Source organism: Chionomys nivalis, chromosome 11, assembly GCF_950005125.1.
Source record: "Chionomys nivalis chromosome 11, mChiNiv1.1, whole genome shotgun sequence".
NCBI lineage: Eukaryota > Metazoa > Chordata > Mammalia > Rodentia > Cricetidae > Chionomys > Chionomys nivalis.
The window spans coordinates 31,211,648-31,228,591 of record NC_080096.1 but is presented as its reverse complement, the minus strand read 5'-3'; the positions used below and the strand labels follow the sequence as shown (position 1 = coordinate 31,228,591).

Genomic DNA, 16,944 nt, shown 5'->3' with positions numbered 1-16,944 from the left:
TTTAAGACCTTTATTAACAGGTGCTTGCAGTTTGTTGACTTTTTTTGAAAAAATCAAGTTGTAAACTTTTTATTACAAATTAAAAATGAAGTTCTTAAAAATCTTAACTTGACCAGATATGAAACAATTTAAAAACCATTAAAGGTGTATTGAGAAAAACCAGACCTTTTTTTTTAAAAAACACATTTGTCATTACCAAAAAGAGACATCTTTAGGTAAAAATAATAAAAACCCCATGCTGCATAGATAATGCAGATAGTTCTAGCGTATCTGGTCAACGGGCAAAAAGCAAGCACTTAAGGTCTTCAGCTCCAATCTTTGTTCATTTCTTATTGCTGGAATTTCATATTCGTTTCTTCTTGTTGGATGACCAAACTGCAAAGAGAAGACTCTTATTTACTACCGTCCTCTTGCGTCTTCACACAGTAGACCACACTCTAGAACAGTCACATTTTAACCACCTCACTTTGCTTTAACCTAAAATTGATTTACAATACAAGTGGACATTACTACATCTGGAGGAGAAAATGGCAACCCCAGAAGCAGGACTTTTTCCCTGTTTTTTTTTAAAGACATGATTTATGTAGTTTTGACTGTTCTGAACTCAATAGATCTATGTGTCTCTGCTTCCCAAGTGCTGGAATTAAAGACATGCACCACCACTGCCCAGCAGAGATTACTTTTATCAGCAAGTAATGCCAAATGTAAGCTAGGAAGACTTGCTTTTCAGGCTAGCTTCAAATTTAGAGGCCTGCAGTACTAGAATTAAAGGTGGGCATTATTAATTTTGTAAGGTTACTTTCCAAAACCTTGAAATCCACATTTCTTCAGAGCACTGGAACTAAGACTCTGCTTAGCTTTCTGCCAAGGTCAGAGCTGATTCACAAATGCAGTCACAAGCTCATAGTCAAAACATACGTGAAGACTGATCTAAAGGGGACATTTTGTCTAACTTGGATTATACAGTGAATGACACTTATCTTATTCTATTACCGTTTTTAGTTTCTTATGCACTAGAAAACAGTGCAATGGAGGCCAGAGGGCACCAAACCATACTTACCCGGATGATGGTAGAGATGGTAAGCCGGCATTTACTCAGCCCCGCCCTGCTCAGCCTCGGGAGCGGACGAATTCTCAGCTGGTGGATCGGCTGCTTTTGTCTCTTTGCCATCTTGTGGTTTAGGGTTCTCTGGGCGTCTGCGTCGGTAATTGAAGTTGCGGCGATACCGACGTTGAGGTGGCTGCTGACCTTGGGTCTCGTCTCCTTGATTTTCTTTGTCCTCTTCATTGCCATCCTCTCTAGGCTGTCTTTGGCGAGGAGGGCCTCTGAAATAAACATAATATAATCTCAGGAACAAGAATAGCCTTTTCCCCCCAGCCACAAGTGGCAATACTTGGTACTTAGTGCACCAACCACTTTCAGACAGCTTAACAAAAATCTAAGTTTCTTCTAAGTCAAAGTGGTGATTCTGTATAGGAAGCATATTCTCTATTTCATTCATATAAACCAGGAAAGCTGGGTTTGCACCATACTGGTGCACTCTCACTTTATATATATAAACACTTTGATTCAACTTATCTCTTGCCTGTAACTATTCTATTCACACTCCTATAACACTCCCAGCTATCATTTCATTTCTTATACCAAAAAAATCCCTGACCCCACACTGTCTTCTCAGTTCCTTTCCATCAAAATTAGCTGTATTTCTCTCAACTTGCTCATGAACACACAATTAGAATTTTATATTTGTACTACACACTTGTGCACAAGGAACAGCATGCTTCATTTATTACTTTCTTAAATTGACAAGCCATTCACTTTTCTGGCATGGTTGGAAAATTCTACTCTTTGTACAAACTATGTTATCACTGGGCGGTGGTGGCGCACACCTTTTATCCCAGCACCTGGGAGAAAGAGGCAGGTAGATCTTTGTGTGCCACCACCGCATTATAGAAGGCAAACGATCAAAAACAAAAGGGTATCTGCACAAGATACAAAGAAATTTAAGTTCTTCACTGTAAAAAAAATACAGAAAAAAAAAAACCGAAGAAGTTTGCTGACACCTGTAGACTTCTGCGTAGACTGCTTTGAGAGCATGTTTGTAGTGTGGCAATAAGTGCAGCACTAAATGAATTTCCATGTCATCTTAAAAACAGAGCCATTAGCATCAAAATGGACAGAAGAATTCAGCACAGGGACAACACAATAAGATATTCACCAGTGTGCAGATGTACCAATGGTTAACGGTTTAATCTTATTCTGGCTAGGTTTGCTTCCCAAGCACCCACAATTACCTGTTCCTAGTATCAGATCTAGAGTATAAAATGCTTTCTGATCAAAGAAAGGTGCCAGTCAGCACATGTGTGTCACACACGTTCATATAAAGTAAATCTAAAAGTGAACCAGCAAATATTCCTAATTCATCTTAATTAAAAAGAGAGAACCAGGTGATGGTGGTACACCTTTAATCCTAGCACATGGGAGGCAGAAGCAGGCAATCATCTCTGTGCATTGAGGCCAGCCTGGTTAGAGAGTTCCAGGACAGGCTCCCATGCTACAAGAAACTCTGCCTCAAAAACAAAACAAAAACCCACAAACAGGACAAGGCACACCCTTTAATCCTAGCACTAATAAGGTAGAGGCAGACAGATCTGGCTACACAGAAATACCCTGTCTCAAAACAAAGGACAGGAGTGGAGGTGCGCTCCTTTTTAATCCCAGCCCTGAGGAGGCAGAGGCAAGTAGGTTCGTTGAGTTCTGGGTCAGTTTCAATTACAAACCACCACAGGCACACTGGCCAAGTTGGGTGCCCTTTCATCTAGCCACTCAGGAGGCTGAGGCAGAGTCTGGTAGTTTGAGGCTAACAGCCCAGGTAACTCAGTTAAATTCTGTCTCAACAAAAACAAAGCCAGGCAGAGGAGCTGGTGGTTAAATACTCAACCTTAAGTCTAAGGACTTCTTCCCAGATCACCAGCAGCACATTAAAAAAAAGCTGGGTGACCAGGCAGTGGTGGCACACACCCGAGACAGAGGTAGGAGTATCTCAGTTTGAGGCCAGCTTGGCCTACAGAGAGTTCCAGGAGAACTCAGGGATATACAGAGAGACTGTCTTGAAAAACAAAAAACAAAACCCCCCAAAACTTGGTTATTGTTTGTGATACCAGCAGAGACAGAAACCCAAAGTTCACTGATTATTAGCTAGACTAGCACACAAAGAAATGGGTTCCAGATCTAGTGAAAGACTCCATTTTAAAAATGGAGAAAAATGGGCTGGAGAGATGGCTCAGCGGTTAAGAGCAGTGGCTGCTCTTCCAGAGGTCCTGAGTTCAATTCCCAGCAACCATATGGTGGCTAACAGCCATCTATAACAAGATCTGGTGCCCTCTTCTGGCCTGCAGGCACACATGGAATGTTGTATACATAATAAATCTTTTAAAAAAGATTGAAAATGTCCAATGATGACATATACATAACACACATATACAAAACACACAAAATGAAGGGGGGGGGGGAGGCCAGGATGATTATCTGTCAGACAAGCGGTCATGGTGGTCAATCCCAAATTCTGAGCAGGGTGAGAAACTGGCTGCTAGTGCAAGTGCTCCACATGAGTGGACACTAGCTCTTGTCACAGCTCTCCAACTTCACTGCACCACCAGTGTCAACACGGCCTACGTCAAGCACAGCTAGCTTTGCTCACGAAGCTCTTTCTCAATTATTCCAATAGTCCTTTTACCTAAAACACACAACTTTCTATACTTAAGTAGGTAGACAGGTTCTAGTTGGGTTCAGGTTGATTCCTGGATGCTGTAAACAGGCAACAGATACTCCTAATGCTTACAGGATTACTCTTACTTTCTCTAAGTAAGCCATGTTTTAGATACTGTAATATTAAACACTCTTAACTGTTCACGGATAGAAAATTTGGCATTCCATACACTTGCTCTTAAAACAAAACAAAACAAACAAACAAAAAAAACACAACAAAACCATAAAGTGATCAACTATACATAAGCTGTTTTAAAGTGGTGCCAAAGATGTGAAGACTATGTTCTCAAAAGATTACTCACTTCAGGACTTCTTACACCTCGGTGAAATAGAATGTGAAGTATTAACTCACGATGCTGGAAAGCTCTTACATCTGGCTGAAGAATGTAACAGAAACAGGTTATGACGGACCATACCTGCGAAATCGTGGTCTGTAACCCCGATACATATTCTGTCTCACTGGTCTACCTTGCTCTCCTGCACCCTGGTTGTCAGCACCCTGAAAAGACACCAGAAATTAAAGTCTATTGGATCAATAAGAACAAAATCCCAATTTGGAAACTTCAAAATTTTATTTTGAGACAGGGCCTCTTTACATAGCCCCTGGCTGTACCCGAACTGGATACGTAGACCAGGCTGGCCTCCAGAGAACCGGGACTAAAGACACATACCACCACTTCCTGGCCAAATTCCAGTGCAAAGTATCTAATAAGTAATTATGATCACACCATAAATTAACAACCTTGGCAGTTCTTCCTAAGCAAAAGTGAAATCTGTAAGTAACAGGTTAACTGAGGGGATTTTTCCAAGGGTTAGTTAAAACTACAGTCTTTCTAGAAAGCTGCTATATATAAGGGGTAAGTAGTAGGAATGGTTCTCATTTAAGCCCTGGGTTCCGTTCCCAGGACAGCAAAACTGAGAAGACAACACAAAAATGCCGTTACACACATACTGACACCTACCTCCATCACTTCTCCTTGCACAGGAGGGTTGGAATACTGTGGTCGACGCCCATAGGGTCTCCGCAAATAGTAAGGTGGGAACCTTCGCCTGCGATAGGGCCGGCGTTGTTGGGCTTGGCCTTCAGGAGCGCTTTCCGATCCCTCGTTCTTTTCCCCACTCTCACTATTCTGGTAATTCTGCTGGTAATTACGTGGAGGACCCCTACGACGTGGGTAGCGTCTATAATGGTTACGGTCTGCTGCGTATTTACTGCCTTGAACTGGAACTCCACCAGGGCCTGTAACATTTGCTGCCTCCGCACCCTATAAAAGCCATTATTTATTGAAAATAACAAAGGAAATCCAAATATTCAATAAATTTCACACAAGCTGGGGAGGGAAAAAAAATAAAACCTAAGAAAACAAAATGGAGGGAAGCTGTCTGCATGGGCAAAGGGTGCATAGGAATGACTACATCATCGGCTCCTCGCTCCTCTGAAGGGAATGCTCTCTAACTGCAGCCAACACAGTAGGCTTGATGCACCTGTGTTCATGGTCACCAGAACACATCATCCATCCAATTAGAGCCACCATCCTAATGGATGACATCCACATTATTTCCATACCGAAGTCAAACCTTTACACAAAAAGCATCCTCACCTTTTCTCCTTCAACAACATCAAACTCCACAGTCTCTCCATCTCCTACACTGCGAAGGTACTTCCTGGGGTTATTCTTCTTTATGGCAGTCTAGTAATATCATTCCAAAAATAAGATTAACAGGGGAGAAGAACGTGCTGTTTTCATTTAAAATGTACCACTGTCAATATCATTTTTAGCTTGGATATATACTTAATATTTGCTTTATGTAAGATCAAACTGTCAATTTAGGATAGCAGGGACCAATGTTAACCCCCAACCTCTACCAAGACTCCAATCTTACAAGGCCCCAACAATTTATCACTATTTACAAAACTAAAGTAATTTAATACCCAAGACAAACAACAAAAATGTTTTAAGATGCTTTTTGCAAAAGCATGACATATAAAGAACAAGTAAGGCCTCCATCTATCCCCCAAAGACTGCACTTAATAGTAGAAGCTAGCCCCATACACGGCCAGTTTAGATGACAGGCGAGTTTAGTTTTACACGCTTCAACTTTGACCATACCAACTCTTGTCCCTTTACCATATCAAACTCAATTACAAATGTCAACCAAAATCCCTTCCATCCTGTCTATGAATACTTCCAGGGAAATGCATTTCCCGTTTATCTATGCCACTTATTTTCTCTGTTGGTTATTACCTCCCCAGAAAAGTCTAACATAACATTATATAGGGCTTAAAAAATTATTAAGTGCCCAAGGTCACACAGCTATAAAGTAGCTAGGGAACTTTTCTAAATCCAGGTCTTGGGACTCCAAATCCCACGTTCATTCCACATCACAGCAGTATCCATTACAGGATCACTCATGCATTTCCATTCCAGAGGAGGCCGGACAACCAACAAATCTGAGGCCAATTAAGCTCCGGTGCCCAGAACTGCAGTCTACTTGATACACCACCACGACCTGAGCAGCCAAAGTCCCAAGAACAGCTCTATGTTGAAACCGCTTGCAAAATAAATAGAAAAGCATATTGGTGACACCTTGTGGGATAAGACTGAGTGAGTTGAGTCAAATAATTGATCTCATCTGTCATCTGAACCGTCGTATAGTTTCATGTATATGCAGCCAACTCTCAATTATTTGCAGTCATAAGGAATAGCAGGAGAATGCATTAAAATCCCCAAACAAGTTAAATCAACATCTTTTAGTATTTTCCAATCTTTTAAAGGTAACATTTTGTCTAGGCAGGTAGTTTACATTTAGAATTTGAATGTTTCCATGGGTTTTGAACATACTAGAAAACTCTCAATGTATGTTGTACAGGACACTTCAAGGAGCTACAAAATGCTGTTAACCTCTAAGGAGGACACTGTCACTCGAGTACAGAAACTTTTGACCTCCAGTCAGTTTAAAAAAAGAAGGGGGTGGGGGTTTGAAAATTCTTAAAATAACTTTCAACACAAGTGGATATTTCAACAGTCCTAGTGAAAATCTGATTGCCTGGAAGCACACAGGAAGTGACACATTTCCTAACCCTCTTCATTGTGTGGATACAAGTCTGAGGCTGGCAGTGTACCACTCACTTGGCAACATCTTATTTTACCAGTAATTCTTTCCTTTTTTCCAAGACAGGGTTTTTCTGTGTAGCCTTGAACTGAGATCTGCATGCTCTGCTTCTCTAGTGCTGGGATTAAGGTGTGCACCGCCCCACCAGCATTTACCAATAACTCTTAAATCCCAATGTCCAGTCATTTTCCTAGTCTGTATGTAGTTTATATTTGGCTAATTTACTGATCAACAACTTTGCTGCAATACTAGTGGAGGATTTAAGCTTCCAGTCAACTCTAAAGGTGAAAACAGAACACTCCACTATTTAAAAAATGCTTTAGAATAAAAAAAAGGCACCCTAGACAGTGCTGGCTTCCTATTTTCTTCAGGTAACTGTTTTTGTAGCTCTGTTCCATAAAAAGTTGTCCTTACCAAAGGCGGACCTGACAATAACAGCATCTGGAAATGTCTTGCCAATATTTCCACACATTTATAGCAGGATTATTCAAGTTAGACTCACGGTGGTTATTTGTCTAAAACTAGGCACAAAAACTGCGTGCCGTCAGTTAACAGACATTATACTCATCCTTGGACTTAACCTTTAGCAAAGAAGGTCTGAAAACACACCCATCCATTTCTTCTCACAAGCCTTGAGTCAGAAGTGCAGAGAATCAAGATAAGCACTCACCTGGTGTACAAATACGTCTTCCTTGGTGTCATTCCTGCAAGACAGGACCAAGATTAACAAATGAAAAATCAATGTACGTTTCACTACCTAAAACTTATTAAGAACAGCCTGGCCTAGAAAGCAAGTCCCAGTACAACCAGGTTACAGAGAAACCCAGTCTTGAAAAACCAAAAAGAACATCCTGGACAGTGGACATCCTTGATTTTCCCAGAGACTTCCCAGCTGCCTCAGATTAAGTGCAAACTCACTTCTATCTTTTAACTTTGAGCGTGGGCAGGGGCGACAGCATTAGGAACCTCAGAGAAACCAAATATCCACACGTTCAGCTCTATCTATCAGTAGGCCAGGAAAGAAGAAAGTAACAGTGAAACACATGCTACCTGAACTATTTTAAAGACTAAAAACTGTTGGAAACAGAGATAAGTCCACTCACAACTTGTAAGAAAAGCAAACAAGTCTAAGGCAGTGTAACCAAAAGAGCCATAATTCAATAGGACAGAGTGACAAGCAATGCCCCTTCCACTCCTTACCCTATTAAACATTAACAATAACCTAGCACACACCCTTACCTACTGACCAGCCTTACTAACAGGAGTCATTCTCACTTCCTCCTCACCACTTCTAAACTCTCAATTCCCCAAGGTAATAAAAACAACCACAGAAAGTTCTCTAGAAAACACAAGACAGAGAATGAAACTTCATGTAAACTACATACACAGCACGTATGTGCCTAACACTGTTTCCTTTACCCCCTACACCTTTCACCTCCCATCATGAACATCACAATCCTTAGTCAAATGAACAGATCCAGCAAAGCTTTATTTTTCGACAGCCTTAAGTCTAGCCTGATCTTGAACCTATGACAGACAGTTCTGCTTTAGCTTTCACAGTGCTGACTGGGATTAGTTACAGGGGTTTACCAAGAAATGACGGTATTTCATTAGAAGAATGTGAGAAAATTATTGCATAAAATGTAATGGAACATCTGAATAAGCAGAACACAGCAAATTAGTTAGGTCAAAGATTAGACAGGAACTACGTCTTAGACTAAATGACCACCCAATGAAGATATTTTGATTATCTTTCTTGGGACCAAAATGGAAGAAACAGACTAACTAGAAACTGGAAGTGGGGACTAAGTAGAAAATCATTTCTGTCTTAACTTCTAGTGTGGGCAGGCTGAAAACATTGGGAACCTGAAGAACCACTGGAGAAACAGATTTCCTTCCTTTAGTGACCCACTCCACGCTCTTTTCACTATTAGCTAGAGAAATGGCTTAGCACTAGCTCTAATAATATTTTAACGACCAAAGACGCCACTGGCATTCTGGTAAAAAGCAAAAAAGATCTGCCTCAAGTGCTGGGAAGAAAGGTGTGCACCACCTCATCCAATGTAGCCATTTGTTGCATCGGCATGATTTAAACTGATGGAGCCAATAAAATGTTTCAACAAGTAAAAGTACTTAATGACAATGTGAGTTTGACCCCTGGAACCCACATAAGAATATTTCCTGCAGGTTGTTCTCTGACCTCCAAAAGTTCCCAACTCCAATAAATAAATGCAATAAAATAATGAAATGAGCCAGGCGCGATGGTGCAAACCTTTAATCCCAACACTTGGGGGGCAGAGGTAGGATTTTTTTCTTCTTTTTTTTTTTTTGGTTTTTCGAGACAGGGTTTCTCTGTAGCTTTGGAGCCTGTCCTGGAACTCCCTTTGTAGACCAGGCTGGCCTCGAACTCACAGAGATCCACCTGCTGGGATTAAAGGCGTGCGCCACCACCGCCCGGCCAGAGGTAGGATTTCTGAGTTCCAGAACAGCCAGGGTTATACAGAGACCCTATCTCAAAAATCAAGAGTATACTTTCAATTCAGTGAAAAATTTTCCAAGGGTATTTTTTTCCTATGATAAATAGTTATATATGAACTTACTTCTGGGTTATAAAATACCATGTATCTAGGACAACTTTTTAAGAATCTGGTTAGACAGCTTTTAAAAATAAGATTATGCTAGCAATAAAACAGCACTATTCCCTAAGAAATACTTTTATTATTCATTTTGTGAATACATACAGAAATAGGAAACCCAAACCACAAACTCAGCAGCTATTGACTTTTGACTAGCTTAGCCTACTGAAGAGTAGCAAAGTGTATGTGAATGTCAGGAAGAAGCACACACATACACAGCAGCCTGGATTATTGATGATTAACTTTTAAACACTACACACTACGTGTTTTGAATACACCATGTAACCAACCATCTTCACAAAGCAGGTAACTGAAATACAACTGCAGCTCTTTGCTCACAGCTTTGACTGATGCCATAGGGGCTCTGGTCCTTACAGCACTGAATTTCAAACAATCCTTACATTTTACCCTAAAATAATTTCCAAAAAACTTTATATGCATTTGTGTGTCTGAGTAAATGACAGTGTGTGCAGGTGCCTGGGAAGCTGAGTTACAGGTGTTGGAAGTGAACTGGGGTCCTATGGAAGAGCATCTAGTGTTTTTAAACACCGAACCACCTTTTCAGACCACACTACTTTACCTTCAGAGGCAGACTAAAACACAATTGTGTCTATGATGAGATGACTCGTAGTAACAAGGATCCCTACTGAGTGAGTTCCTGATGTGGTCAGGACAAATGCAGATTGCCCCATTCATCAACCACCCACGACACACACTACAGCAATCTAAGTTTCCATTAAACCTCTTCAACATTTACCTATGCCTATCATTCAAACCCTAGCTCTATAATTATTATGCCTATTCTACTCAATCTATCCAGACTAACAATGTTGGTTTTTTTGGTTACTGCCTTAAATAAGACCTACCATAAGTTCATTCTAAATAAAATGTTCTACATGTGTAATTTCCAAGCCTGGAAGTTTACCCTAAAAATCACAAAAAAACCACAAATCCCACTTGACTCCTTAGTTGTTCTCTAGGCAGATGCGCTCATAGATGCTTCCAAGGGTCTAGACAGGCCCGAAGGCCACCTAACTCCAACTACAGTCTCAGGGAAAGGAAAACAGAAGGCTAATACCCTTGCTGCTCTTTCTGGGGACTTAAGAACGATTTTACTTGGCAAAAAAAAAAAAAAAAGTGAAGAAGATTCTGTTCCAAGTTATAAGCTAGTGATTGAATCTTTGTGCGTCATCTTACATCAGTAATCAATACACCAACAGGTAGCTAGCTCACTGAAGCCAAGAGTCCATGCCCCCTCCCTAAACACCGCCATAGAGCCCTCAGACCTTGGGTAACACCTGTTTTATAGTGAATCCACGGTAAGGACAACTAGGGTGACGTTTTTAAAAGCCCAGATTTTAACCACAATCTTTCCAATCTACAAAATTTTCATTTTTACCAAGAACACGGTATTAAAGTACTACAGGAGCCGGGCGGTGGTAGTGCACGCCTTTAATCCCAGCACTTGGGAGGCAGAGGCAGGCGGATCTCTGTGAGTTCGAGACCAGCCTGGTCTACAAGAGCTAGTTCCAGGACAGGCTCCAAAACCAGAGAAACTCTGTCTCGAAAAACCAAAAAAACAAACAAACAAAAACCCAAGTAACCAGGTCTAGTTGGGAAACACCTATCTCAGCATCCCCAAAGACACATTTTCTTACTACCTCAAAAAACAAAAACAAAAATAACTAGGAAGTCCAATATTCTTTCCTTTAATTCCTCAATTGCATCTCAACATCACTTTGGGACAGTAAGCAAGCTCTTTCATTTGTAAAGCTGACCTGCACACTAACTAGAATCTGTGGACACTTTAGTTGTTAAGATGGTATAACAGCAGTTGTTGAACAAATACTCCAGAGCACAAAACTTAAGTCCAAATCTTGCTTCTACTACTTTCTATGTTTATGAGACAAGCCACTCAAACCTGTGTTCCTGAGAAATAAGTCTTAAAGGATTTTATGATTAAGTCAATTAGATCATCTTGATCAGTAACAGATCCTGAACTACTCACATCACTGTTATTGCTGTCATTAGTTATATACACGGAAACCCCCAAAGGAGACTAACACTGACAGCATTAAGTTTTATAATAAGGACATAAAGTTAAACTTTTTAGATCATGGGTTAGATAAAAAGGCCTATGTACAGACAGAAATGGGAATAAGCAACATAAGAGAATTATATGCAAGACTGGGCCAGTGAGAGAGCTCAGCTGGAGGAAAGTGTTTGCAGTGCAAGCCTGACAACCCTGAAACCCCTGAACCCATATAAGTCAGACTGATCTGTCTTCTGTCCTGCATACAAATGCCATAGACAGGCATGCCCTCAATACAAACACACGACCAAAAAAAAGGGAACGGTGTCATGTGTAAAGGTTGAGGTCACAAGTAGAACTGAAGTTCACCTCAGGTATTCTGGATTTTAAATTCTACTACCGAGCCATAACCCCAAACCCCTAAATTCTATTACCATAAAAGAAACACACTCCACTGAAGAATGTTCTTGACTCATGATTCTCTAGCATGGACCAGTCTCTGTATCAAATAAACACAGAGTAACTTGGGGGAAGGGATGCAAACAAAGTTACAATGAAAAACATGGTATACAGAGGGATAGTGACAAATTTTCTCTCAATTCCTAGATTATAATGTCTTTAACAAACTAAAAATTCTGCCTCTGAGTGTTAGGATTAAAGGTTTTATTTAACCTTTAACCACATCGGATTTATTTAACTTGTCTTTCCTCCTGGGATTACATGCATGCATCACACTATGTTTTTTATGCAGTGCTAAAGAAGATATCAGGGCTTTATGAACACTAGACAAGCACTCTACACCAACTCAGTTACATCTGCAGCACCTTTAGAAGTTTACAATAAAACCAGCAGCATTTAAAAAAATTGCCTTGGAACAAAGAATTCAGACCAAGTTGTAAAAAAGCATCACAGGAGACATCAAATCTTATATTTGAATTATAAAGTAACTAAAGATCCTAGAATACATAATCTAGAGTTCAGTGTATCCCAAATAATAAATACCTATTTTACATTCTATACTTTTCCTTAACCAAGACAAATCTTGCTCACTGGAACCAGACTTTCCAGTATATCTCATTTAAAAACCACACCATCATTATAATGGCCTGATGAGAGGCAAAGCACATTTTAATCACTTAAATCAGTAACAGAGGTCAGGATAGCCTAACAAAGAATCACCAGAAGCCAATTACATTGAACTTGCCTGTAAGAATGATGAGCTAAGCTGCTACTAAGAACAGTCATTGACTATAATCCACACAACGCACAACATAAAACTGCAGCAAACAGTTTCTTGGGTAGAAACTGTTTGCTTAAAAGATGTGAAAAGCCTAGGCAAATGTGAAAACGTATTAAATGCATACAACCCCCCCACAATTTATCCAATTAAAAAGGCTGCCATGGAGAGTTAGTCAGCTGCACTGGGCTAAGGGTTCAAACCGCCCCCTGGAAGGTAGGGTGCAGACTACTCTCAGTATCATCTGAGACTGTTAGCATAGAAACCTCGATCAAAGCACGAATCAGCAGCAGCTTAAAAGCCACCAGGCCACCAACCACGCACAAGCAGCAAGGCATTCCATTTTCTTCTTTGCTCACTAGTCACCATTGAAAAACAAAACATGGAAAACGTAGCATCGGTCAGGAAAGCAAGCAGCCTACGACACTAGAAAATCCTAAGAGTCTGGAAAAACAAAATGTTTCTCTGTAATTGCTACTGTAGAGAACAGACCATTAAGTGATTGTAATCGCTCCTGTTTGAATGTTTCCACAACACGGGGGGGGGGGGGAGGATCATCAATGAACGGTTTTTCATCACTCCGTTATTTTTAAAAGCCTAGCTGGCCCATTTGGTAGTGTCCACTTCACAAGCGCACTCTGTCACTCTTAAGCGTTCTCTTCACTATCTACTTATTTAACGCCTCCTAAGCAAGCAAGTAATGCTGAAATGGCGCCAAGTCTCACAGCTGTACGGCCAGGATTGCTGCTGGCACTCGCGGTGCTCTACACCCATGCAACTGCACTAGCCTTGGCAGCCATCTTGAAAAAGATGCCGGGCTCACAAGGGAGCCCAGTGCCTGCACTCACACCACGGGCTACAAACCATTCTACGGATCTATTAAGGTGTAGTTTGCAACTACGATCAAGGCTAAATTCCCAAAGACTTAAACCCACGCCAATAAGCTACAACCAAGCTTTAACAAAAATTCATTTGATCAGCATGATTCCCTGACAAGGAAGTAGAAGAAAGAAAAATTGAGGAAGAGCCATTTTCTTCGGATGTATTATCTGTCGTTTGGACAAATAAGAGCCCTCTTTGGCTGAACGAGTTCTACAGAAAATGTGCTCGAGGTACTCAAACGACTGCATATATGAGTCGACTAAACAAAGGCAACATAACCTTCCAGCACAGATAACATCTCGGGCACTTGACATGTCAAATCACGTTCCCCAAGAGGTTAACAAGGTGAAAAATCACCTGTATGGTAATTAGGGGGTCACATTCTAACATAGCAATTGCCAGGAAGCAGAAAAGGATGTCAAGGTTAAAACGTGCTTAGCCTGGAGTTACCTGTTTGAGGCGGCAAAGGTAACTGTTATATGGGGATGGCTCATGTGCCGCGCTTGCCTTGACCTGCTTTGTGCCACCGCTCTGAGGCTCGCTCGAGATTGGTATTTAACGGCAAAACAAAGCAAGTCTACAGACCCACTAATCCCGGCACCCGAGGACCAAACACCACGCTTCCAACCCCTCTTCCTGCCAGGCCCGCGGCGGCAGCGGCTCGGGAGATTAGCCACGCCGGCCGGAGGCGGGCCCGAGCTTTCCACACCGGCATCTCACCTGTTGATGAAACCGTATCCGTTCCTTACATTGAACCATTTTACTGTTCCCAAAACCTTCGTTGCTGGAAAACAAAGCACAACAACGTCCAATCAGCAGCTGGCCCTGGAAGTCGGTCCAGGATCCGGCCGCGGGCCCGGGCCGCCGCCCTCCCCGCACACGTGGGTGAGCTGGGCAGCGCGGGTCCGAGGTGGGTGTGCGCCCGGGCGGCGAGCACGTGAGGGCCGGGGAAAGCAGCCCGCGCCGCTCCGGCTGCGTAGGCGGCGGGGCGGGGATCCCGCGCACGAGGCCCCGAAGCTGGTGGGCGCGGGGGAGGGGCGGCAGCGGCCGGGGCAGCGGCGGGAGCCGGGCGTGCGCGCGCCGCGGGCCTCGGGGGGAGGGGCGGCCGCGCAGTCGGTGGCTCCGGGCCGCGACGCCTAACGGTTCGGCCCGCGGCCCCACCCCCGGTCCCTTCTGGAGCTCACCGATGACCTTCTTGTCCCCGCCGGCGGGCGCCGCCGATGTGAGGCCGCCCGGGCCGCCACTCCCCGCGCCGCTGCCCGTGGAGCCGGGCTTGGTGTCGGCGGCGCTGAGGGCGGCGGCGGGGGCGGCGGGCGGCTGCTGGGTCTCGGCCTCGCTGCTCATGGTTGCGGTGGTGGTGACTGGGGCCGGCGGCGACGGCTGCGGCTCCTCCCGAGGTGTGATGGTGACTAGGCCGGCGGCGGCGGTGGGGCTCTCAGGGCTCTCTGGGGTCCGCTCTCCGCTCCCGCTACCGATCGAACTAGCGAGAATGGCGGGACGGGCGGGATAAGCCCTGCGATAGGCCCGCCCTCGTCCTCTCCCATTGGCCAGGGCCACCGTCGGTCCCACCACCTGACCGGGTCCCTAGCGTCTATTGGCTCACGCTCCGCAGCTCCTGCGCTCTCATTGGACCCTTGGGCGACTAATTCGGCCGACCCACAGCCGCTCCTGCCTTCGCCGCCATAGAGACCGGAACTAGAATGAGCTCCTCGGCCGTGAGCACCATAGAGTACCGGGAGGACGCGTAGAGGGAATGTGCCCGCCCGGGGCTGCGATCGCCGCGCACGTGGGCCGCGGTGGCCGGGCCTAGTCGGGCTTCTAGAAGGGGCTCCCTCCCTTGACAGAGTGAGCGCCGCGGCCTCCTTTAATGGTTCAGGCTTTTGGCGGTCCAGTCACCTTGGACGGACCACGCAGGCGCTCCGGCTGCCACGAAATCAGCGTGTTCAGGGCGGAGGTGCTCCTTTGCCCGGCCGTACGTGGAATGTGTTTCATATTGGCCACAAATTAGATTTAATTTAGTTTCGTATTTATTGGCTAAGTTAGACAGCCCTCTAACAAGCAACAATGTAGACATGAATTGATTGCTCTCCGTGTTTTTACACCCTGTAAAATGCAGGCTGCCTTCTGTTACCGACGCCCTCCGCCTACCTTCATTCATTCTTTATTAGGCATCTACTATTGACTGGGGATTGAAATAGTTTGCCAGTCAGTTTCTGCCTTCAGACGGAAGCAGAAATTTAAACGCCCAGCACTGCGTAGCTGGATGAGCGCAGCGTTCCGGGAGGGAAACAGGAAGAGTTGGGTGGTGACATTTCAGGCAAAGGTAGGTTTGTGCAAAGGCCTAAGGAAAATGCAAATAAAGGAATTCTGTAGGAGTAGAAGGAAATCTGGGTTGTAGACATTCATCCTGAAGTCACAGTGAGGAAGGTAGCTTTAGAGTTGTAAATAGGGAGTCCCATCTTAAGGCTGCAGAAAGAGAAAGGGTGGAAATAGAGAACGCAGTTAGGGAGATCCAATGTGGCTCTGTGTAAAAGCACTTGAGACCAAACCTGAAGATTTTATCCCTGAGCCCCACAGGGTGAAAAAAAGAAAGCCTCAGGCCGGGCGGTGGTGGCGCACGCCTTTAATCCCAGCCCTCGGGAGGTAGAGGCAGGCGCATCTCTGTGAATTCGAGACCAGCCTGGTCTACAAGAGCTAGTTCCAGTACATGCTCCAAAACCACAGAGAAACCCTGTCTCAAAAAAAAAAAAAAAAGCCCAAAAAGAAAGCCTCTTCATGCAAGTTTGAGTTTGACCTCCCCATGGGCGCTATGGCATATATCTCCCACCTCCCAGTAAATAAGTACACTCAATAGAAATTACAAAAAGGCTGGGCGGCCGGGCGGTGGTGGCACGCCTTTAATCCCAGCACTTGGGAGGCAGAGGCAGGTGGATCTCTGTGAGTTCGAGACCAGCCTGGTCTACGAGAGCTAGTTCCAGGACAGGCTCCAAAACCACAGAGAAACCCTGTCTCGAAAAACCAAAAACCAAAACAAAACAAAACAAAAAAAACAAAAAGGCTGGGCGGTGGTGGCACACATCTTCAGTCCCAGCACTCAGGAGGTAGAGGCAGGCAGATCTCACTGTGTTCGAGGCCACCCTGGTCTACAAGAGCTAGTCCAGGACAGGCTTCTACAGAGAAACCCTGTCTTGTCGGGGTGGGAGTGGGGGGAATAACAAGAAGAAAGTTAGTGCAGTAGCCCTTACTGCCTGCTCCATCTAGGCCTGCCACGCCA

General features: G+C 43.9%; 1 protein-coding gene across 2 annotated transcripts; it reads right to left on the bottom strand.

Moving 5' to 3' along the window:
- Positions 1-15,166, bottom strand: Ybx1 (Y-box binding protein 1). 2 transcript variants are annotated; one of them, XM_057784721.1, is made up of 8 exons: positions 14,855-15,166; positions 14,391-14,454; positions 7,554-7,587; positions 5,371-5,460; positions 4,732-5,034; positions 4,186-4,268; positions 1,061-1,326; positions 1-375 (listed from the first exon to the last, which is right to left on the bottom strand). In XM_057784721.1, exons 1-7 carry the CDS (start codon positions 15,012-15,014, stop codon positions 1,092-1,094), a joined length of 969 nt encoding a protein of 322 aa, XP_057640704.1. In that variant the 5' UTR covers positions 15,015-15,166; the 3' UTR covers positions 1-375; positions 1,061-1,091. The 2 variants fall into 2 exon arrangements, with proteins under 2 accessions (XP_057640704.1, XP_057640703.1); XM_057784720.1 differs by lacking the exon at positions 5,371-5,460 and having other exon boundaries at positions 14,855-15,165.
- Between the last annotated feature and the right edge of the window lie 1,778 nt (positions 15,167-16,944).